This window comes from Opisthocomus hoazin, chromosome 13 (assembly GCF_030867145.1).
Source record: "Opisthocomus hoazin isolate bOpiHoa1 chromosome 13, bOpiHoa1.hap1, whole genome shotgun sequence".
NCBI lineage: Eukaryota > Metazoa > Chordata > Aves > Opisthocomiformes > Opisthocomidae > Opisthocomus > Opisthocomus hoazin.
The window spans coordinates 23,761,151-23,786,727 of record NC_134426.1 but is presented as its reverse complement, the minus strand read 5'-3'; the positions used below and the strand labels follow the sequence as shown (position 1 = coordinate 23,786,727).

Sequence of the window (25,577 nt, the reverse complement as noted above, 5' to 3'; positions counted from 1 at the left end):
TTCTTTTTACATTCTCAGGATTTATACCAAAGTAACCTGGCTCTGTTGTAATAACTCCTGACACACACCACAAGGATTTCTTTTGGAGATACCTGTAAGTCTGTTATTCTTTTTTTAGTTGCATAATAGGCCAGTGCCACGACTTGAGTAAACTAGCACAGTTTCATTGACTCTATAGCAATGAGCAACACACTAAGTCTCAAAAACACCTTTGTTTTGTTCCCAGCTCTCAGCCAGCCTGTCTCAGAGACACAAAGCTCAATTCAGGCTTCCTATACTGCCAGTTCCCCATCTGTAAATGAGGATGGTGACATTGACTGCTCTAAACAGATGCATCAGCTTCTGTAAATGAAAATACTGTATCAAAGCTTGTTGTTATAATTATTGTTGAACAAGGCTGATTTACAGCAGGTATTAAGTTTGGCGGGGGGCTGCTCAAACAATAATACACAGTAAGAAAAAGAACACAAGTACATTATAAGTGCAATGCGGTGAAGGAGGATGAGATCAGCTGTAAGTAGGCTGCTGTCCTACGTGAACCTTCCATTTGATTATTATTTATCAAAGAAGCAGCACTTCGTCCCATATTCAAAGTGCCTGAGAATACTCTGTACAAAAGCTTTGGTAACTCACTCCTCTTGAAATTATTCTGAGCCACTAGAGTCATAATTACACTGTCATAATGAAGAGGAAAAAACCCTTCTAACAATGAAATTCTTGTTGTAAATTGCATTATGAAAGTGGTAATTCCCTCAGAAGTAGGCATTATCATGTCTTACTGCCCACATCAGTTCATTATGGTGCCTCTGCTCTCCCAGCGGAGCCTTCGCTTAGTAAATGAATGTTTTGGGATGATATTGCCAACTCGGGACTTATTACTTAATTGAATATGGAAACATTTAGGCCATTAGCATACATTTAGAAGCATCTTACTTCACAGATGTTAATTTATCTTGGGGAATGTCCTTCTTTCTTTCCTCCTCCTTTTCCTCTTTCAATTTTTTCCCTGCAGCCAACTTACGTATTCAGTTAGGTCCTAGTCCATCCATTTGCAAGCCTGTGGTGAACAGCTAACTATTTTAAAACTTTCCTGAACCAACATCTGGAGTCTCTTTTCCAAAAAAACTGAACTGTGAAGCTCTTCCTGTTTTCTCTTGCAGCTGAAAAGTATCACCAACTCTAGCTGATTCTGAAAGTCTAAACCTGTTCAGCTAAATAATGAGATTTTGCAGGTATTCTAAATTGTTTTATCCACCTAATTATTACAAGATTTCAAAGTCATGCACAAAGCATTTCTCCACAGATATCTGGATTAGAGAGTTTTAAACTGAAAGCTAATATATTCCCTCTATCAAAAGGGTCAAGAAGCTAGACTAATACAATGACGGAAACTCCCCCTATTCCCTCATTATTAACATACACTGGAAAAGTTACACTAAATTAATGAAACTTGCCAACACGCACAGGATCCTGCATGTCCTAAAGTAAGCTCCCAGTCACGACTGATACGTGAAGTCCTAGGGTTTCGTTTCTTTATCGTGTTTCAGCACAGGTTGAACATCTGTGTGGTCACAAACTAGTTGCTAGGAAGCCCTGCTCTCCATTCGACACAAAGTGCATCAGAACTGTTGAGGGTCTCCAAAAGCCTAAGAGACTGCAGATCACCAGAGCGAGATGTGTTCGATACAGTGATTTCCTGGACGTATTTCTAGCATCACAAGCTACCTCAACTGTGTCATCTGTTTAGAGCTCAGAGAGTACAAATCTCTCTGACCATTCCTGACCATTACCATTCAAGTAAAATATTGAATGTTCCAGTAAAAGAGAAAGTTGCTCACGCATCCAGTTCTGTATCAGGCATATATCTGTATAATCTCTTATGTTTAGAAAAAAAAAAAACCAAACATGATGCCAATATTCAAAAGCATGAGGTAATTGAAATTCTTGCGCCCTGAGATTTTGTGCATCCTGACTCATCCCTGTGCTGTTTCCAAAGCATGCAACCTGATTAGTGAGCGTATATAGATACTTGCACAGGTCATCTCAGTTTGCTCCCATGAAGTCAGAAGTGTTCAACAAAGCCAGTGCTTTCATGTTGGCACATGCTATGATACGCTCTCCCAAGCAAAATTATTAATCTGAAACTATTTGCTTTCTATTGATTTCAGGCCATCAGTATACTGTGTAGGGAGCAGCTTTGCTGCCCAGTTATGAATTCCACCAGAGACTCTGAGGCATAGCAAGTTACTGCTGGGTTCCCAAACATTGTGCTATCGCAAATCTTCCACAGCTCCTGCGAACAGCACTTTTCCAAAATGAATCATTTTCTGAAAAATGCTAGAAATCACACTGGTTACAGGGCTTTCTATACTGGCACTGGTAAAACCATCCCCTGACTCTGTCGGGCCTGGAGGTTGAGCATCCTGTCTTTGTTCCTTCCTTCTCCCTCTCCTCCAGCTCACCTTGGCCCTCCGAATGTCACCCTTGCAGTGCAGAATCTGGCACTTGTCTGAATGTTTGAACGCTTGGAAAAAAAGGGGCTGCTTTCTGCTTCTCCAGCATCTGTGTTAAAGATGGAAATGACACCAGAAGAGAGCGAGCACCATCACAAGAAGGTGTTTTAGTCAAACGGAGCCGGGATATCTGAAAGAGGCAAATACAAGAGCTGCTTTTGCTGAAACTGTTACAAGTTTATATTGTTCCTTCCAGCAGCTTTGATGTTTGTTCTCTTCATTGTAAGAGATCCTTTCTCGCTTAGCAATGCACGTACCTATAGCTCACTTCCCTCCTCCTTCCATTTAAGCAGCTGAAGGCCTATTTAAACATTTCTCTGAACTACAGTGGTAATGTCGAAAATTCACAGAATCACAGAATGTTAGCGGTTGGAAGGGACCTCTGTGGGTCATCTAGTCCAACCCTCCTGCCGAAGCAGGGTCACCCAGAGCAGGTTGCACAGGACCTTGTCCAGGCGGGTCTTGAATATCTCCAGAGAAGCAGACTCCACAACCTCCCTGGGCAGCCTGTGCCAGTGCTCCGTCACCCTCAGAGGGAAGAAGTTCTTCCTCATGTTCAGATGGAACTTCCTCTGCTTCAGTTTGTGCCCATTGCCCCTTGTCCTGTCGCTGGGCACCACTGAAAAGAGTCTGGCCCCATCCTCCTGACACCCACCCTTCAGATATTTATAAGCATTTATTAGGTCCCCTCTCAGCCTTCTCTTCTCCAGGCTGAACAAGCCCAGCTCCCTCGGCCTCTCCTCATAGGAGAGATGTTCCAGTCCCCTCATCATCCTCGTAGCCCTCCGCTGGACTCTCTCCAGTAGTTCCTCGTCTTTCTTGAACTGGGGAGCCCAGAACTGGACAGAGTACTCCAGATGAGGCCTCACCAGGGCAGTGTAGAGGGGAAGAAGAACCTCCCTCGACCTGCTGGCCACACTCCTCCTAATGCACCCCAGGATCCCATTAGCTTTCTTGGCAGCCAGGGCACACTGCTGGCTCATGGTCAACCTGTTGTCCACCAGGACACCCAGGTCGCTCTCCGCAGAGCTGCTCTCCAGCAGGTCAGCCCCAAGCCTGTACTGATGCATGGGGTTGTTCCTCCCCAGGTACAGGACCCTGCATTTGCCCTTGTTGAACCTCCCTCATCAGGTTCCTCTCTGCCCAACTTTCCAGCCTATCCAGGTCACGTTGAATGGCAGCACAGCCTTCTGGTGTACCTACCACTCCTCCCAGTTTGGTGTCATCAGCAAACTTGCTGAGGGTACATTCTAACTCTTCATCCAGGTTGTTGATGAAGAAGTTAAACAAGACTGGGCCCAGTACTGACCCCTGGGGGACACCGCTAGTTACCAGCCTCCAACTAGACTCAGCGCCGCTGAGGACAACCCTCTGAGTTCTGCCATTCAGCCAGTTCTCAATCCACCTCACCGACCACTCCTCCAGCCCACACTTCCTGAGCTTCCCTAGGAGGATGTTATGGGAGACCGTGTCGAAAGCCTTGCTGAAGTCGAGGTAGACAACATCCACGGCTCTCCCTTCGTCTACCCAGCCAGTCATGTCATTGTAGAAAGCTATCAGATTGGTCAGGCATGATTTCCCCTTAGTGAATCCATGCTGACTACTCCTAACCTTCTTGTCCTCCACTTGCTTGATGATGGTCTCCAGGATAAGCTGCTCCATCACCTTTCCCGGGATGGAGGTGAGGCTGACCGGCCTGTAGTTCCCTGGGTCCTCCTTCTTGCCCTTTTTGAAGATCGGAGTGACATTGGCCTTTCTCCAGTCCTCGGGCACCTCTCCTGTCCTCCAGGACCTCTCAAAGATGATGGAGAGTGGCTCAGCAATGACATCCGCCAGCTCCCTCAGCACTCGTGTGTGCATTCCATCGGGGTCCATGGATTTGTCGGCGTCCAGATCGCTTAAGCAATCCCTCAAGCAGTGCTCCTCGATCAAAGGAAAGTCATCCTCTCTGTAGGCTTCCTGTCTTACCTCCGGGGCCTGGAATTCCTGAGAGCCTGCCTTGGCACTGAAGACTGAAGCAAAGAAGGCATTCAGTAGCTCTGCCTTCTCTGCATCCTCCGTCACCAGGACACCTGCCTCATTCAGCAGCGGCCCCACATTGTGCCTAGCCCTCCACCTGAGCTCTGCTAGAAGCTCCTTGTTCAACCATGCAGGTCTCTTGCCTCCTTTGTTAGATTTCTTTCTCAGGGGGATGCACCGCTCCTGAGCGTGGAGGAAGTGACGTTTAAACAGTGACCAGCACTCTTGGACCCCCCTGCCTTCGAGACCCCTGGCCCACGGGATTCCTCCGAGTAGCTCCTTGAAGAGGCCAAAGTTAGCCTTCCTGAGGTCCAAGGTTTTGATCCTGCTTATCGCCCTGCTTTCTCCACGCAGGATCCTGAACTCCACCATTTCATGGTCACTGCAGCCAAGTCTACCTCCAACCTTCACATTCTCCACCAGTCCCTCCTTGTTTGTTAACACAAGGTCCAGCAGAGCGCCTTTCCTTGTTGGTTCCTCCACCACTTGCATCAGAAAGTTATCATCGATGCTCTGTAGGAACCTCCTGGATTGCGCCTGCCTAGCTGTATGGTCTTCCCAGCTGATGTCAGGGTGGTTGAAGTCCCCCATGAGAACCAGGGCCTGTGACTGTGAGGCTGCTTGCAGCTGCCTGTAGAAGGCCTCAACTTCCTCTTCCTGGTCAGGCGGCCTGTAGTACACACCCACCGTAATGTCACCCTTATGAGCCTGTCCCTTAATTCTAACCCATAAGATCTCAACTCCTTCTTCATCTGCCCCCAGGCAAAGCTCAATGCATTCCAGTTGCTCCCTCACATATAGAGCAACTCCACCACCTCTCCTTGTTGGTCTGTCTTTCCTAAAGAGTCTGTAGCCATCCATGACAGCATGCCAGTCATGCGAGTTGTCCCACCACGTTTCTGTGATGGCGACCAAGTCGTAGCCATCCTGCTGTTCAATGGCTTCCAGCTCCTCCTGTTTACTGCCCATGCTACGTTCATTGGTATAGACACACTTGAGCTGGGCTGTCAATCTTACCCCTGACCCTGGCACGCCAAGCCTGGGCTCATCCCTAGTGAGCTGGGCAATGTCCCCTTCCCCCTTCGAACCTAGTTTAAAGTTAAAAATTGACTTTCCCCTTCTGGGTTTGGGTTTGTCCACAAACAACTGCTTCACCTGGTGGCAACTGACATTTTTCTTTCAGGTTTTACAGATTGCTCCAACCTACAGACTGGCAAAGCAATTACTGTCTCTGCAAAAGCTAGATCACAGGCACATTTTAGAAAGGGTTTTTTAACAGGTTTTTTTTTTTTAAGTTTATATCGGTAACTCAAATCAAAGTCAATTAACATTTCTAGTTGCAGAGGGAAAAAAAAGGCCTTCATACATGAACTCTAAAAGTTCAAGAACTAGAGGCAAGAAATCCTATACCTTAAATAAAATAATAAAGAAAGCAAACAAGCAAGGAAATGATCTGGTGAGTTTTTAAAGCCATTTTCAGTATCTGTTAGCTTGAGTAATGAATACTTAAATTAGTCAATTGCTCAAAAAGAAGACAATCCTTAAACTCAAATATTTCAGAGCTTTTAGGTATTAGATACAAAGATTTGTAAAGAGATGTCATTCTGTTGATAAGCCTTTATAAAACATGTTGTACCAAAGTTCACAGGACACCATTGGGAAAGAAATGGGAAGATGACAATTAAACAAAGTAGAAAAAGAAAATTTCCCTACATTACATACGCACAGACATCTTTTCTCCTTACATCAGACAAATGCACAATCACATGGATAAGTCAGAGAACCACTGAAGTAGCTACGTAGTATTTTGTGAGCCAGATTCTCTCATTTTACCACAACAGAACCCAGAGATTTGCACAGGCTGGGGATTTCTGCCTGGCATGGCACCAAATCCACTGCACTGTCCCTGTTACAGGGAAGAATTGCCCCTCTGTTTCTGAAGAACATGAAAATGTAGAAGTTTCTACTCATCAAAAAGCATTTAACAAAAAATGACAAATGTAAACAAAATAATACTCAGATTTGGACACAGGCTCCAAATATGTCAATTTCTGTCAAAATACTGACAATAACTCTGTACTCAATGCTATTAAACATACACCCATAAATGTATCACTAATCTTACATTTCAGTAACGCAGCTTCTAAAGATATCTACAGCAGAAGATCTGCAGTATTAAGTGTTCAAGGCTACTCTCAATTTGGGCAGTGATGCTAGATAACTTGTCTCAGGGTGTGCAGTTTTTGATATCCTAAAGGCAATACTTCCTGTGATGACAGCCAGCGTTTAGTTTCATCATTGCAAATTAACTGTTACAGATTTAGATCAGATTATAGCTACTATAATACACTTCTGATCAATTATTTTGTGCAGTGGAATATCTACCATAGGCTATTACTATTGATATTCTTTGTGATGGAGTTAAATCAGCCAGCGTAGACACTGATTTCATAATAGTAGCTTCACTTTCCAACATTCTCATAGGAATTCCATGCCATGGGATGTGCTGATGTGGCAGCCAGAAAAAAAGATATAGGAAACACACTGCAGAGCAATAGGCTGGGAAAGGCCACTGAAATACAAACAGGATAGAGAGGTGCAAAGCAAGTATACTGTAAGAGATGCAATTAATAAGATAGGTCAGACTGAGTTCACTGTGGGCTTCAGCATACAATGCTGTGAAGTTAAATACTACTTAGGACTGTAAACATGGAAGCAGGATTGGCTCCATGCAGGACTGGGAGACAGAAACTCTTCCCAGCGCACTCATGGAGAACGGAGTGCTCAGGTCGGCACTGCTCTCCTGCACGGAACAGCTTCTTGGCCACACTAGTGATAAGGGTAAGATAAGGGCCTCAGAGGATACAGTGGAACTACCTGAAAGCAAAAAGACAAGAAGGTTAGAGGGTTTTTTTCCTATGAAAAAGTAGCTTTTCTATGAAGTAAGACTTCACTGAATGTGGAAAAGTAGAAACAAAAGCTGTTGACAAGTCCAGGGTTTAGCACGTTTCAGCTAAATGTGTCAGATTTTCAATAGTCAAAACACTGATGGGAAATGGCAGCGGGGAAGTGGGGGTGGATCTCATTTTCTGCCAGTTTTTTTTTAAATTAAAAAATACAATTTTTGTTGCGTTGTTGAATTTTTCATCAGGAAAATAATATCTGATTAAGTTTTCCTAGAAGACCTAGGAACCAACCATATTCTTGGAACAAAGGAAAATAAAACAATGCGATGGACAAGAAAGGCAATTGCCTCAGACGTAACATTTAACAGAGCTGGAAAGCACAAAGGAACAATAGATAGCAGCAAGAATAAAACTGTATAAACAAATTCAGGGAGAAAATCTACAGATGATTGGTTTGAAAGTAGTTAACGTCAAGAACAGACGAAGGTATCTTTCCCAGCATTAGCGGTGGCAGGAATAGCAGAATAGGAGGATATTCTAGTGACACTGGCAACACAGCAACAAGGAAAAGAGAGAGGAAATTGGTCTGAAAAAGCAATGGGTGCTGCGGAAACAGGAGGAGGAGGAAGAGGAAGCAGTCTCCCAGGGAGGGGAGCAGAGCAGGCAGATTGAAATGAAACATCGCTGCGTGAGGTCTGCCGGCACAAAGATTCTCCCCAGCTCCCTCAGACCCTGGGGTATTTCTAAGCCAAATGAAGACCAGCAGAGGAAGCAGTGTTTTGGGACCACACTGCTGTACCAGGTTATAACCCCGCATCCATCTTGTTGAAGAAGCGCTTGCTGGCAGGGGGTCTCTGGGCTGCATGCAGGATGCAACGTGGGTACGGGGAAGAGCTACAGAGGACATGTTAAGCAGATCATCCCAGTTTCAAACTGTACTCCCTTTTGTTTGATTTTTGCCACTGTTCCCTGTAGAGTGAAGCTGAGGATTCACTTGTACTGTATTTTAACAACGAGCCAGAAGAGATGGATAGATTTTATGGTTTTTGCAGACATGAAAGATCTTTTGTTGGGAAAGTTGATATCCATGAAGAAGCGGGATTTAATAAACAAGACAATTTACTAATATATACCACGGCTTTACACAGGTGTTACAAGGATGTGTCAGATGTGCTTCTTTAAGTAATACATTTAAAAACCTAAAAGGGCTCACATTTGCCATTAGAAATGAGAAACTAATGTTACATTTCTTTGTGCTCAGAAATGCCCTTTAAGATTGCCTGAAGCATTTTGTGTGTGCGCGTGCGTTCATTCTGGAAAAATGTTACCCTTAAAAAACGTGAATGCAACATTGTGAAAAGTCAAAACATTTCAATATCTCAAACCAAAGATGCTACCTCCTCCCCATGAAATGTCTTTTATTCCTCAATGCACTTTACCTTTATTTTTAACAGTATTTTTGAAAATGGAAAAAAATCCTTACCTGGATTGAATTTAATGTTTTACTAGAATATTAGAGGAAGACAAAAAAAGTTTATTGACCCAAAGTTTTACAAGAATATTCTACGTATATGGACACTAAGATTAAGATAAAAGGAGGGCAACAGCCAGATAGTTTTACATGAGGATATATGTAATTGGGCACCAACAAGAATACAGGAAGAGCATACCAGACCCAACCTCCAGCTCCTAAACTTGTCAGTAACAACTACGAAAGTACAAGAAGCTGGACTGGACATGTTCATTGCAACAGCCAGACCTGGCAGAGGAGTTCTTGACAGACATTTGGAAGGCTGATAAAATACTTCTGTAACTTTTTGTCACTGTGTGACTTTGCGTACTGCCTGGGACACATCAGAGCTAGAAAGTCCCCATAGGGTTTTGCACAGACCCTGCTTTAGAATAGACTTCCAAAGCAGACATGAACTCCACATTGTGACCGTCTTTGAACTTTTTCAAGGGCCATGTTTCCCTGTCCCACAACAGCATGAAAGTGTTTTACTTGCAGAGAAATGGGAGGCAGGTGGGCAGCAACCCGCTGCGAGGGCTGTCTCTGGCCCCAAGCGCAGAAGAGACATTGGTGCGAGATGTCTAATCCCCTGGTCCTGATAAAACAGTGAGAAATCCTTGCACAGATCAAACAGCATTAGGCAGAGCCTGTGCACAGCAAAACAGCACGTGCTCTGTGCGTTATCTCAAAATACAACATTTGATGCTTCTTTATCTGCGTTAACACACCTTAAAGTCATGCTGTTCCCAGTACAATGCCCTCACCCAAACCCTTCTTCCTGTTGACTTCACTTTATCAGTCAGTTGGGGATTTCAGTACATCACAGTGACATCTCCCACTATTTAGGTGCAAGTGTGATGGATGACAGGAGCAGCACCTGCAAACAAGGCGGCTCGCACCCTGTCAGTGCCTATCACACTTACCATCTGTCTTCCATTTATCTAGCACAGACCTGACAGCCTTCCTTCATATTGTTTCATTTCTTACCATAAAGGAGCCTCAAATGTTTTCTCCTTTGAGAACTGAGCTCTACAGGAAGAAAATAAAACTCAAATATGTTGATTCCAGATATCTAACTTGTAGTACCCCAAATCTCCCCCCTCATAAAAAACCAACAACAAACTCACCCCAAAAAAAAACCCAAACCAAACAAACCCAAATTTCCCAGCTATAACCAAGTTAAGCTGATTTCTGCTAATGTTCTTCATCTCCTAAGTTAATGAGAGTTATATTGAAAAAATAGCTTTCTCAAACTAAATCTCCTAATGTCTCCATAATGTAGCAGGAACAATAAATCTGAAGTACCGGATCAGCAATCCAGTAATGCAATCCCAAAGAGTGCGCCTATGGAACATAAAATACGCTCTTGACATGCATGTCAGTCTAATTTCCTTTTTTTCTGTTTTCATGGAGATTTTATAGTTGTATGATGTGGACATCCCTTTCTCTCAGGTGGTTAAAACATGCCCACTGAAAAATACAGAATCCCTAGGAAACACAGAAGCCAGATTCACTGTGTCCTTTCCCTCAGACTTACCTATGTCAAGATGGTTGACTGGAAACCCTGTCACACAGGTTCTCTTTCTGTTCTCCTGGGATAAAAGCAGAAGTGAAGCAGATAATGTGCTATTGCATCCAAGCTAAAGGCTGACTCCTGGGATGGACCGAACGACTCGAGTCCTGCTGTTTCCTCTGTCAGGAAAACCAGCAATAGTGGGTACATGTGGATAGATTAAATGGGGTTCACTGGAGGCTGAAGTCCACACTGAACTCCAAGGACCAATACAGAAAAGAGTGTTACTCATTTCACATTCAGAATAACAAACAGGCAAAAGCAGCACCTAGGGTGGTTTATACTGATCTGGCTTTATTGTCCCTAGATGAGATCCACCCACTGATGTTTGAACTATCAAGTTGAAACTTCTTCGTGTTGCAAAAGACTCTCCTTCAAAGCCTACAAGGCAAGCTGTCTATGTAAAAGGCATTTGTGCATTAATAAACACACTGATTCCTTCAGAATAGGATTAGGAAAGGAACAGAACAGTCCAAACATATGGAGATCTCATGGTTGGAGCACTCCATGGAAGGGTGCAGAAAAACTTCCTCTGCCATTGTTGGCCGTAGCTTAGGATAAAGGATGTGGAACACAGACTATGTGTTGAATCACATTTTATACTCTTCCCATTTGAAGCTAAGTGTCAGTGGGGTAAACTCTAACTGTAGCCTAGATGGGAAATCTGAGTTTCATTGTCTGTCTTTTTTTGCATGAGGAAAAAAAAAAAATCCAATGAAAATAAAGCTTCAGTGTCAAAGAGCTTTATTACTGTAATTATTCTTTGTTACCAAGTGATTAGGAGAGGAACAGTAGGCAAACAGACCCCTTTCATCATGACAAGCAAAATGAAGCTACTCAGTCTGTGACTGCATGGATAGAACAGTGACCACACAGCCCGCTCCAGCTCCTGGGAGTACACCAGTACGCAGCAGCACAGAGAGTATCTAGTGCAAGAAGCACAGATATCCGGGCATTTGTTAGCAGAACATCAATGTACTGATCACACAGCTTCACGTTTATTGATGGCCCAGCCAGCTGTGCTTACTCCTTGCAAAGGCTGGCAGTCAGTCTTTGTTCTGCATGCACTGACAATAGGGTAGTAGGTCTCGGAGTATGACTGTAGCGCCTGGGTACTAGTGCAGTGCAATAACCAGAACAGTAACAGTCAGCTGTAAAGACTGCTCGTATGATTAATGGTTTGCTTCATCTGTGTCTCAGTTTTTTTGACACTTGATCGGTCAACATGACTTTGATTTCGAGGCAGAGGATCTTAACTGGAATAATTTTAACAGAGAGAACTATTTTCTTAATATAATCTGCCAGTGCAACAGGAGGTAATAGAGTGCCCTAGAAGTCAATAGTTCCTAAACATTTGTCTCCATACTACTGCTGACAATTTTGGGGCCATTAGCAAGTCACTTAGAAATGCAAGAAAGCTATTTTCCCATCTAGAAGACAGTGGAAATTATATTTGCTTGACTACCTCATAAACAGACTATGAAAGTTAATTCATACTTGTTCAGTATGCTGAACACAGCAGGAAAAAAAAATTTACTCTGAGAGTGAAGTCTTTTACCAGCCAGTAGCACAGATGTGATTTCACCTTAGCACTACTTTGGGAAGCCCATCATTGTTCAAGATTATATTAGGAAATAACATTTCTTACGATGCAACAATAAAGACACGAGACTGTCATCATCTTAGGTGCCAGTACATAACTCCCACTTACTTCGACACGTCACTTAGCTGGTTTATGCCACTGAATACAATCTGGCTGAAGCGTGACCCCAGGCAACCCTCAGGACTGATTCACCTTGTTAAAGGCCACCTTTACAAAAAGGGCAAACCAAGTTACAAGGCCTGGAAAGCTTGAGGACACTGTGAGCTTGCTGTTTAAAATCTCAAGGTACTGTTAAATAGCGTCAGGCACTGTTGCCGTTCCTAAACAGTTGCTTTGCCTCTAGTCTGTGTAAAAAAAGGCTCACACTGCTCCATCTTTTATCCTCCCTCTGAAGGAGTAGGCAGATTCTAAGTTTTCAGATTTCCTTAGCACCAGAAGCTATCTTTGGGTCATCCCTTACATTTTACCAAAGACATTTTACCAAACTTTGGCTAGAGAGAGGCAAGAAGAAGGAGGAAAGATTAGATCTCCTGAAGCTACCTTAAATGAACTTTTTTTTTAGGCTTTCTAAAAAAGAACCATATTCACTAACGTAAGACACATGAATTCTAGAAGTTGCTATAAATGATACAGACGTCCTGGTCTGCTAAGGTCATATTGTCAAAAGAAACATCATTTTGCCTCAGGTACCATCTCTTGGTGAAGAGATTATAGTAAAGGCTCAAAAAAAGTGATGAGGTAGGGGAAACAACGCAACCTGCTTTGCAACGCACTTGCTAATTGGCTGTGGATTTCCAGTTCATTAGCCTTTTACATCACCACTAGTCAAGATCATGACTTGGTGATGGCCAGTCAGGTAACCAACTCCATGATGTGGGTTGTTTTTTAAAACTGAAGAAATAATCATCAACGGAAAAATTTACATTTCCTACCCTGTTCTTTGTAAGGACAAAGAACCCAGGAAAAATATTACATTTATCTTTACATTAAGACTGAATGGTGGAACAGCTGAAATGTAGAGACTGTAATTCAAAGGAATCACAGGGATTTTTTTTTTAATTCCTCTTCTCTCCTTAGTTTTAAATTGGTCAAAGTAGGCCACAAGATCAGTTAAAAGAGGAAGGAAAGAAAAAAAAAATTGGTTACGTATGCCATGGAGAAGAGAGGATTTTAGGGGTTGTTTAAAACAGAACGTGGAAGCGGATGTTCCAGTGACAGAATAAACCAAAGCTACAGAAGAAGGAAGTAGAAAATGCACATTAGGATTATTTTCAATCTGGCAGAAGAGGTACAAATGCAGGGTTGGGATACCATGAATTAGCCACATAATGTAATGGCTAGAGAAAAGCCCATCTCATTACAGAGTTTTATGTGGCTGGTAACCTTCCTGATTACCACTTTTTGTCTGATTGTTTCTACTACTAAAATATAATTTCATTCAGCATTAAGAATAAAATTTGATTTAGCTCAGCACTAGAAGAGCATACAAGCAATTTGATAAAATGTCAGTCTTGTTCAAATTTTCTTGCTGTATAAATTGAGTGCTAATGATCTTGACTGCTACCCTCATGTATTTATGCAGTCTTTTTCATGTTTGCTGGATTATTATTGATCAATTGTCAGACAAAATGACAAATAAGAGTAGTTCACGTAACCTGAACTCTAGAGGTCTTTTAGGAAAAAAAAATCCCAATTATCGATGAGCATTGCTTATTCACTACCACATTTACACTTTAGTCATTGTATTCCCACAATTATGATTCAAAAGATGACATTAAAAATACTACAGACCACAGACCGTCTCAAGAGTTTATAAGAAATGTGCCTACATCTCTCTGATCCCCAAGTTTCGTTTACAAATACTGAATATCATAGATAGTTTATACAAAATCTCAGTTCACCTTTCTTGCAACATAAGAGTTTTACAAGTTTCCAGTACAACCTTCAGTCATTACCAATACTGGTATTTTATACTTTTTACTTCTTTCCTCCAGAAATCTGGTGATAGCGTTTGACAGTGAAACCCAAAACTATATATAGGTTAGGATAGCGTAGACCAACTTAACATATAAAATCAGGACATTTCTTGCTGCTAGTGAAGCTAAACTGGATTTTCTCCAAGTGATAAGATTTTCCAGTAGTTGCTCACTCAGCAGCAACAGCTAAAGAACATATTTAAGGCCACAATGCTACGAACATGAAAGAATACAAGAATCAAAGGCAGGGTTCTTTAACTGGAAAAGCAATCCTTATCTCTTTCACTAAAGAGTTTACTCTCCTTCACAATTTTTAATGTTGATTGAGAAAATATATACACCGAAAGGAAGATCCTATAAAATGTTAAATAATTCATGACTGTTCCAATTCATTTCTGATAATGTATAATTCTCTCTCAAATACAAATAGAATTCAAACCAATAAGCAATCATTATTGCTTAAGTGAGCTAGCAGACAATTTGTGAGGTTCGGTGGATTATAACCATCCTTTTAATTTATTGAATCTCTCCTAACCAAAAATCTCAAAATATGTCATTCATTTCAGAGAAGTAGCACATTTTATGAAGACAGATCTTACTAACTACTTCTTCGCTAATGAAGAAAGCAAAGACCAAGTCTTCATATTTCTAAACCTGAGGCTGCATGTATTTTTATCCCAAGTTTCCTTTGGCTGCAGCTGTGATGCCCAGAAGTTCTCCTTTCTTTCAATCCACCATGCACCAGCAGGCTCACCACTGGCCCTATTGCCTTGTAGGCTACAGTTTGGGACTCCGCTGAAAGTTAATTTCAGAGCTCAGGGTCCCCATAAAACACCCAGCAACTTCACATCGGATGCAAAGGAAACCAGGATTTGGTATGATGAATTCCAGCGCCTAACTTTAAAGGATTGAAGTTTGAAGACCGCACGTACACATCCACATAGATAAAGTCAGTAAGAAACCTCAGAGAAGAAGGTCTACTTTTTCAAGGCCCACTTTTTAGTGGATGCCACTTGGCAGACAGTGCATACAGCGCTGAGGAGCATGCACTACCTTGTAGGCTATTAGGTCACCTTTATATCCTGTCTGCCTGGGCAAACAGATAGGGTCCTGGTGGACTGCTCACTTGAATTCAGATAACTAAATTACATTTAAGTGTGATTTTGGAGAATCAAGTTCTGTTTTAGATTAGTCTTTGACTTCCATGTCACAATGAAAAGTCTATGATAGAGCTAGAAATAGCAAAGCTGGTCTCCCAGCTTCCAATCACAACGTTTTCTTTCTTATCTTGGAATTTATTTTTCCACTCCAGTAGCATCTCCTGAATGTATTAGGTCACAGATACAAAGGAAAAAGCGGAGCTAAGGAGACAGCACAATTAACTAATTTTCTCTATTTAGATCTTCATACAAAATCATTCCAATTTCTGGCAATAAAATGCCAGTGAAAAGGTCCTCTCTTCAAAACATGTAATTCCCATACCCCTTTGCACTCCTACACATCCTCTATCACACAACACCTGTTCTCATTTCTTACCATCACCTCCCATACTTGCAGCGAGGTCACCATACACTATAACAGAACTTAGCTGGTCTCAGCAGGGAAGAAAGCACATTCCCAGGAAAGAGAAAAAGAGTGCAAGCCCCAGGCAGGTAAGGGAGCAAAAAGCCATGGTTTGCAAAGTGTGTATTTTGCATATAAATCTACTTGCCATAGGAGAGCAAAACAGTAAGAGCGCTTTCACTCTGCAGGCACTCACATCAGCCCACTGGAAGCCGACTTCAAGCCTAACCCTGGAGCACCTTGGGCTGCAGGGGCGGTAGGTGAGCTCTCTCCCCTCAGGTATCACCCAACAGAGCACACAATTGCCAGGAAGCCCCATCGATGCGTCGAGCCAATGCGTGAGCAATTCTGGAGAGATCCTGTGAGCGTACAGAGCTTACGAAGCCTAAAAAGCTCTGCATTATTACATGGCCATATCCAGACTCCTGTTACCAACAACCAGTTCTTACTGACCCTTTCTGGGGAGCTCAGCCCATAAATGCTCCATTACTGGAGGACACAAGTGCAAGAATAATAATAAGACAGTGAATCCTGCAGGCTATACTGGAGGGAGACGTGAAGCTAGTGGATGCTCAGTTGAAAGTCTAACTACTCCCATACTTCTGCTGCAGATATTTCTTCTAAAATGGATGAACTGAGATTAAAAAACCCCAGAACCAAAATCAAACCACAGTGGAGTTGAGCTCCACCAGATAATCAAGGGATACAGCTCTCCCCTCACATGCTAAGCATTAGAGAAAGGGACAATCAACAATAGCAACACAAACTCTATTGCAGGTTAAAATCAAAACAGAATGCATTTCTCATAAATGGGAGCAGCATTAGATCCCGCTTCTCTCCCCACGCACCAGGACGCTTCATGCTGCCTGATCTGACTCTGGCACATCGCTCCATACCATCAGTTTCTGGCAAAGTCCACATCACAATGTGAAAAGAGATGGATGCATCAAAAAGGCACATTTCCCAATGTCCTGTAAGCTCTGGTATCCTGGAGTCCATTTCAGAATGAAGTAATGAAAGGAATGTTTTCCTACGTTTTTCAGGGAAAACTAAAAAAAATTTCATTTGGGAAACTAGAGGATCTATAATCACCAGTTGCTGTCAGAACTTCATTTACTTCAAGGGTAATTACTGTATATAATTTAGCACATAGGATTCATGAGGTATAATTATAAATTGAATAGCTGTAAAAAAAACCAAAAAAACCCCCAAAAAACAGCTACAACCTTTTTCACTCGCGAATATATCTATGCATGACATTAAGTACCTTAAGGCAATTCCATCTCTATCATTTCTTTGTTGATTCATCTTCAGAAACAGGAAAACAAATTTAAAAGGTTTTTCTGCAGGCAGAAAGTATCAATCCTGTCAGCTTTAAAACAAAAAGGAATGTTATATTTATTAGGCTCAGGAAAAACATGCTAATAAATAATAAGTGTATCTACACACTGTAGATTCAGAAAACTCAGGTTCCTAAGTTTGGAAAACTATGGCATCCCTACATATTAATTGTGATGTATGTAACAGCACAGTGTTAATAACCAGCAGTAACTGGGGCTTGCAGCAAACAGGAGTTGTAATTGCGTACCACTAGAAGCTTTTACTGAAAGCGTTTTGACAGACCAACGTGAAATACGACTTCATATGTTTTCCACTCTCAGCAAAAAGTCAGATAAACATTTCCTTTCAATTTCAATTTCCAGGATACATATCTTGAAATTCAGAGAGAAACAGTAAACTAAAATAAGACTAGAAAATTTTCCACAAGCTTCAAGGGTCATTCTACGTCTTTTGATGGGAAGGGTAGAGAGTCTTTAGCCTGCTTTGGTTGTTGGCATGCAAAAAGGTGACATCACAGTCTCTGGGACCACATAGCCTCTATGTCCAGGGCTGATTAGTGTAAGGTAACTTTGAGGTTTGCCTTTAATCACAGAGGCACGGCTGTGGGCTCTACAGTGGCTTGCTTTGGGTAGGATGTACGACATTATTTGTGCCTCCACGCACAACCCTCCCATGTGGCCCGTTACAAAGAATACAATGAATAATTAATTTGCATTGAAAAGGAGAGAAGATAACAGGACAAAGGCACAGGACATTCAATCACTTGCTTTATAAAGGCATTTAATACTGCTTCACTAGGAAGATATAATTGTTCATTTCTTGTGTACAGCATGTCATATTCAAATAATTGTTGATATTAGCAGTGCTATAATGGCTTCAGAGAGGTTAAATGACTTGGCCAGGACCAAAGAGGAGGCAAATGTGTGAATTAAGCTCAGAAATCAGCCAGCTTCTTAAGACTCAGTGCTCCAGTCTAAGCTCACAACTTGGTGCTTACAGCAGTATTCCATAATTATCCATCATTTACATTTTATCTCCTTCCTTTCCTCTAACTCTCACACCCATACAAAGTCAAGACAAATATTTTTAATTTCTCTAGTTCATTGAAAAACAAAACCTAGACCTTGGCCCTGACGGTCCAAATCTTTCACAAAATTAAAAACAGTCCATCAGTTTCACGTTCACTACTCTAAATCTTTCACTGTGCACAACAGCAGTACAAGGAAAAAACCACAAAGGTATCTCCCCCTATATATTTTAGTGTTTAGTAGTTTCTACAAGGTTCCCCTTGAAGACTATTTCCTATTAGAGGACAGACTTTACTCTAAACATAATTGTTTTGAAACGAAAAACGTTCAGTTCATGAGTAATTTTTGACTTGTGGTTGTTTTGCATGGCTGTTTCTTCTTTTTTGACCTGTATATCCTATATTTTCCATCTGTTCAAGCCATGATTTCCAGTCCACTGGAGCAAAAGCAATGGTAAAAGCATTTTGCCAGCAGCCCTTGGCCTCACTTTACGAATACAGTTCCAAGTCTTGCTGCCACTCAGGGCAGAACTTCTAAAAATAAGGGACTGTTTCAAAATAAAAATGAATACAATTTTCTTGGAGGGGTGAGGGGGGAGCTTTCCTTTATCAGAAAGGAGATCAGAGTGAGAAGAGATCAGATAGATGCAGCACATGCTGGCTATATTGTTATTTACAATATAAGAGCGGAAACCATGAAGACCAATATCCATTACAGTGCACAGCAGCCACCAGCACACCACTTTTTGTCCCAAGGAGCAGTACCACCGTTCCAATCAGAAGACACAGCATGAAAGTCATCACTACTCCCAGCACTGCCAGGTTAGAGAAGAGGAAAGGAGAAGGAGGTACATTAACTGACTCGCTTCAAGTAACACTGGAAGCTTACGGAATAATCCATAGCCAATCTGTGTCTGCAAGAAGAGATCTGATGTCTTCATTATATGACAACGGCTAGCAGCACTAGCCATATTAGCCTCTTGTTAGTTTTAACCAGATGCAACAGATAGCCATAGAATTAATTTATGGTCTTTGCAAACTAAGGATCTAGCAAGTTTTTCCCTACGTGTTTGGGATTCTCTTCCAAACCTTGGAACTCCAAAGCTGGAAACAGCCAGGAGTTTGTTAGAGCTAAGCCCTGCTTCTGAAGCAGCCTGTTGAAAATCAGTCTGGTGAAACGAGGCATCTTGAAAGGCATTACTTTTTCTGTAGCCCTTAGAAGTAATCTGAACACATAGTAGATTTTAATGCACAATCCTGCATTTTCCCAATCTAGTTTATGTTGCATAACAGATACAGGGTTTTCTTCATATAGAGATATAAAAACTGGCCATCAGTTGGTGAAAATCCATACACTGCATGGGAAAGAATGTCATTTGGAAAATACAGGGGGATCTTCTGTGTGACAGCTGAGGCCAGAGATTGCTTTTCCTCTCCCTGAAGTGCAGATTTTTTCCTTAGACTCACGATTTCTGAGTCAACAAGGTCTGTTATCCCTTCCTACGTATTATGACCAACCATTTTATGATTTACACGAATGGGCCATTTCTGCTCCTTTTCCATCCTAACTGCCAGATGGAGGACCTTTTACATGTCTGTTCACCCCCTCATATTTACATGTTCTAACATGAATGAAGTTTCTTCCCACCTACTCTGACCCAATGTCTGCACCTCTACAAACCACGAGAATTTAAATTTTTAGAGACTTAAAACTCGATCAAGTCGCAGAATAGGTCTCTGAAGGCTTTATAGACAATGCAGCTGGAGAGTGTCTGTTCTGAAATCAAGATAGGCAGCATATCACTAATGCAGTCTTCTGTTTAGATGGCCATGTCAAAAGAGAACTTATATAGAATGATTTGGGTTGGAACTGACCTCTAAAGATCATTTTGTTATGGGTAACAGATATACTGGACTGACATGTAAGATTTGCATCCCTGAAGTAGGGCCTTAATTCAGTCAAAGGCTACTTCAATATCTAATCACTTAGTATGAAATTTACTCCTGAAGAGCGGACCATGAAAGAGGCATCAGCATCTTGTCTAACACTGGGATTATAGGAGATCCCAACATAGAAAAGAATTTGACCCAAAGCATTTTATCAAGCTCGATTTTTGCTCTTACATGGCAGTTGCTTTTCCCCTTACAGCAGAAGACGTATAGAAATTGGCAACCACCAAAAACCTAATTGGCTATGTACATGTCACAAAGGGATGAATACAGAAGACAGATACTACAGTTCTGACCAAGAAAACATCCAAACAAAAGCTCAGACGTGCTTTAGCTAAATCAAAGACAGGCAGGCAATGGTGCTTTAGAAGCACAGCAGAACAGATATTATAACTACTGTGATATTGCAGCAGATTATAGTCTGAAAGCCAGTTACTGTTAGAAAAAGCAGGTCAAGAGAAATCAAAACTCATGAAAGTGACACGAGGAACAGCCGACGGTTACAGAAGTTCATGTTTTTAAAAGGTAACAGCAAACTAATATTTTTGAAGAAAAAATGCCACATTTTTCATTTTGAACTGATATATGCTCTCTTTTTTTAGGTTTTCTGTGGGTTATATGATACCTTAGATCTTAAAATAAAAAGCCAAAATTCAAACAACACTATTTCCTTTTTGTTCCAGAAAATTAATTTTAGTAGCATTCATTTAGAAGTTCAGGTGTTCAGTTTTCATCCCAATTTAAACACAGCAAGATTTTTGAAAATTTTATAAACTTACATAAAATTATCACAGTTATAACTAGCTTTACTTTTAGCTGATCACAGCTCACAGAAATAGAGATGCTTTGAAGTCAGATTTCTAAGACCTTTGCATTTACAGAGTAAAAACAATGAAAAGTTTTTAGCTTAATTCTCTCTTAGCTAGAAAAGGTTTTTAATCGTTATATTTAAAACAATTTTCAAATGTAATAGAAGTCTCCATGCATGTCTGAAGTAATGTCCCGTTAAAGTCATTAGTATGCAGAAAGATAGAAAGGCACCCCTGAACGCTTACTACGAGGAGCTCAGATTGTCATAATTAGCCACTCAGGAAACAAATCTTAGGCAGATTGACTCAGAAAATGAAAACCTAATATGGTAAGGAGAGTAGATAGCCTACTGGTGTCTGGCCTCTACCAGATGAAGGAGAAATAACTGTCCTCGAGTCAGCAACCAAACGCTGTGTTCATTCAGTTTATGTATCACACATTTGTAAAGGACAAATTACCTGATTTTATGGCAAACCACTTCCCCCAGAAATTTCACACAAACCTCACTGGGGATAAAAAAAATCAAGCAAATAAAGAACCACAAAACCATGAGAATTACTAGTTTGAGCCCTCACTACTAGGTCAGTGGAGTCAAATATGACTTACTCCAGTATGAGGTACACATCCAAGTCCAGCAATGTTGCATTTACAGCTTTGTGCCATTTTAATAATTGGTTAATAATTTAGCCAGAGATTTTTGGAGTTTGAGACGTATAATCACCAGAGAAAAGAGAGTGTATTTTGTCTCAAGTCAGAGCAGGATATGATTTCTTAGGTGAAAGAACCAAGCACCTCTAGTGCTCAGCACAGCTGTTGGCTACGGTGCATCAACGACATTTGTAAGAGCAGGGAGTTCAGTGCTCCCTCTCATGATGCATCTCCTCTTTTGGAGGCATGTGTTGTCAGCCTTTGTGAGCTTTGGCACCGCCAGTCATTTCTAGGACAAACACCCAAGACAAGTCAGTCTCAGAAACGAGAGTACAACATTTACCTCCAGTTCCAAAAGAGCTGACATGAGTCATCAGTAAGGGATGAAAGAACGAAACCAGCTCTGCACACACCAATCTTCCACGTGTCAGCCACACAACCCTAGTTTACAGTGCTGGAACACAGAGTGGCAGACTTCAAAAGAAAAGGCAACTGGACAGTCTCCCTTGTACGCAATGCACATCTGCTCTCAGTCTGCCATGGCACAGCACGATAGTCTTTGCCGTTCTTCCTTGTATTATATTGGTGGTTATAGCAAGCTTCTCGCTGCAATATCCCAATGTTTGGAAAGCAACTAAGAAAATCAATTCAGCACTTGATGTTATATTCAAAAAACAACCACCACCCCCTTCAGGTATTTTTCATTTTCAGAAATGGTTTTGGTATATCAATAATACTTAGGAACATCAAACACGCTATAAAACAGAACCAAGCTTACAAGAAGTTGGGGGGAGATGTATAAGCATATAAACCCTACTTAGATGCCTAATTCTTGCTAACTTCCTATAAATACCTTTGCGGATTTAAGCTTTACTAATCTTAACATGAGTTCAATATGAGATTAGGAGCACTACAAATTCCCACTCAGGAGACTTTAAATGTTATCTCCTATTAGCACACAGATAGGTCCCAGCTCTACTACTGCAGGTTTTGTAAGAAGTACTCAGAGGACAACCTCCAGAAAAGGCCTTTCTCACTCAGAGAGATCACATCTCAGAAAGTTCATAAAATGTTAGACTGAACAATAAGAGAAATATTGAGTCAGCCAACTGCAATAAAATTTCTGTAGAGTAGCAATTGAAGGATTGTTAGGCAATTTATACACGAGAAAGTGACTTCCTGTACCAAGAGCACAGAAACAAAAACATAAGGTACCAAAGAAACACAAAACAGCCTTACCTCAGTGTGAACTGATCTTCTGTTGAATTTTTAGCAACAGATACAAGGAAAGTCAAAATGTCACCTTGCTTGACAGTCTTTGGTGCATAATGGATGGCAATATTGTTATCCAATCTCATTTCTTTTAAGGAAGGGACAGCACGTGTCTGGTAAAGGAAAACACTTCCAATCCTCTGCAAGGGAGGTCCCGACTCATCAATGTCATTGCGCCCTGGTCGAATCCCATTACTTTTCCTTACATCCTCCTTGGTGCATTCCCCTTTCTCATGTCCTGGTTGTATGGCATAGTAAAGCTCCACAGGGCTCCCTTCAGACTGATCCGTTAGCTTCTTACGGCCAGCAACAACTGTCGGGGGGTTAAACCAGCTTGGCAGGAGTTCCAGCTCTGCCACACACAACCCCAGATCCCCTTGCAACCTGCAGCTGCCTCTGACTTCCCGCGTCTCTCTGAAGGCAAAGACCCGGAGGCAGGGCAGCCGTTCTGTGGTGCTATAGTCGTCCCAGTCCCTGCCCACGATGTAGAACAGGACCTGGACTTTGGGCTTGCTTGGGTAAATTTTGTCACTCATTATGAAGGCCTTAAGTTTCCAATTAAAGGAGAACTTGTTAGTAGATCCAAATGGATTTGAAGATAACATTAAGTCCTGGGGCACTACTTGTTCGATGGAAAAAGGTCCATAGCTGGCATTTAACGCAGGTGGCCTCTTGGATTTGTAGATCAGAAAGGATTCCACTCGGGACTGCAAGCTAGAATTCCTCATAATATCCTGGTTGGCTTCCTTAAGAAAGAAGGAAACATCCGCATTGTGGATACGATAGGTCACAGGCAAATAAGTTGGCAGTAAAGAAAATCTCTGTATACTCTCCAGGATCCCTCGAGTCTCAGTCACTGTTGAAAGGAAAGGAGAGTTTAAAAGATCAGATCTTCAAGTCATGCTGTGATATAACCTCGCTGACTCTACTGAGGGGATTGACAGTGCTGTAGCTGATATTAGTGGCAATAGCAAGCATCATCAGTCCATGCAGAAGTAGCCTAGGTAGATGATGATTTATCTACTTAGCTTGGCATACAAGAGGTGATGATACATTCTACCTGGCAGATGGATTAAAAGAAGTAGCCTGTGTAGGTTTACCTGTGTCAAAGGTCACATCTTCACTTGCAATATACATTTAGTATTGGAGAACAAAATTACCCAGTCAGCATCTGTAACATAAGATCACTGCATAGGCATATTTAAAAGGGAATTTAATCACTAAAGCAAGCTACACCTGTACAGGAAACCAGTGCAATGATTTTACATGAAATGCTGCACGTGGACCACTTAGAGTTCACTTCAATCTTCTTTTCAGTGCTCTCAAGCAATACATGAACTTTAAGTGGTTTCCTGCACAAGGCAGAATTTCACTTTGAGAATAGTTAGCACAATAACCATTTACACAAAAGCTCTTTTACAGCACTCTGGTACTAGAGGTTTTCAAAAGGAGCTTTATTTGCATCCAATTTATGGTCCCTTCTATTTCACTTCATCTATGAAAAGAGGAGGTTTTGTCCTGTAAATAACTATTAGGATTCATGCCACTGTTGTTGCCTAACCCTACACATTGCTCCTTAATACAACTGCATTATCTGTAGGCTGCACATCACTGCACATTGAAAGAACATTTTCAATGACGCTGAGCCTCTCTTACTGCAAGATATCCGTTTTAACTGTGCCATTGAGCAATTACCTGAGGCAGACTATCATGTTCAAGAATAAGCTTTCCATCCTTTCTAGGAACTGTCAGTCCCAAAGAGCAAAGGCATACACTGTTAAAAAAAATACAGATGCAAATACAATATGACCTTTCCTGTTTGAACATCTGACCTTCATGCTTATATCTTCACACCCTAATAGTGAAATAAACTGCATTTTTTTTCCAGAGCAAATTCAAATCCTTACCTTTGTTCAGAAGGGTGACGAAGGGTTACCACAAATGGCACTTAAAGGCAACCCAGCTTCCCAAACTCTAGTCCACAAATGCTTTAGTAGTCTTTAATTTTTGTTTGGCATCCTATCGAAATATTTATTTACTTATCAAGTACTGCTGTGGCCTAAACTGATGTCAGTTACTCCTGACTAACTGATGCCAATCTACTATTTACATACTGCAACTCATTGCAAATCCTAGCACAGGATGGAAGAGGTTTATTATCTTCAAATTCTATTAGAAGGCATTATTATTTTCTAAAAACCTGCAGTTTCAGACCACAAGTGTCCCCCAAAAACGATCTGGAAAACACCCCTCTCAGCAACAATCACCTTATCTACCTGTGATCTGCATAACCTGAAAGAGGAATCCATCTTCACAGGAGAGAAAGCCACACTGATGCTACCCATAACCGCCATGTCAATCAAGGCACTCCACAACAAAGCAGTGGATGCAGGAGATCTCACTCTGACATAGACTTTATCCAATCTCTCTCTACTTGTCTAAGTCACTTTTCCTGTGCTGCTGTTCTAGCTCCAACAAATAAGAGTGTTATTACACTTTAATCCCCCCCCAGCCTTTGTCTGCGCAGACTGCAAATGCAACAGACATCTTACTTTTTATGGAAGAGTAGCACGTACAATAACAAGGCTGTGATCTCAGTTAAGGTGTCCAGGCAATAATGTAATGCAAAACAGTAAACCGGAAAACTGGAGAAAAGAACTTTCTATCTGGAAAGCCAAAATCAGCTGGCTATTAAAATACCCGACCCAAACCAACAAACCAAAACACAAACAAACCCTAGATAAGCATGGGCATCATTCAGCTGTAAGACAGAAGGAACCAATCTCAGAATGAAAGAGGCCAGGAAGAAAGGACTGCAAAGAGTTTCACACTTTTGGAAGTCTTTCCCTCCATCTTGAAAAACTGA

General features: G+C 41.5%; 1 protein-coding gene across 3 annotated transcripts in view; it reads right to left on the bottom strand.

Moving 5' to 3' along the window:
• The window catches only part of TMEM132D (transmembrane protein 132D), a 278,578-nt gene that overhangs the window by 191,377 nt on the left and 61,624 nt on the right, over positions 1–25,577 (bottom strand). For 2 of the 3 annotated variants that reach the window (XM_009932514.2, XM_075434922.1), the window contains exon 2: positions 22,679–23,567. The exons of the other annotated variant lie outside the window; for it this stretch is intronic. In XM_009932514.2, coding sequence (XP_009930816.1) covers positions 22,679–23,567 — 889 coding nt within the window. The remainder of the gene's footprint in view (positions 1–22,678; positions 23,568–25,577) is intronic. 3 annotated transcript variants of the gene reach the window in all.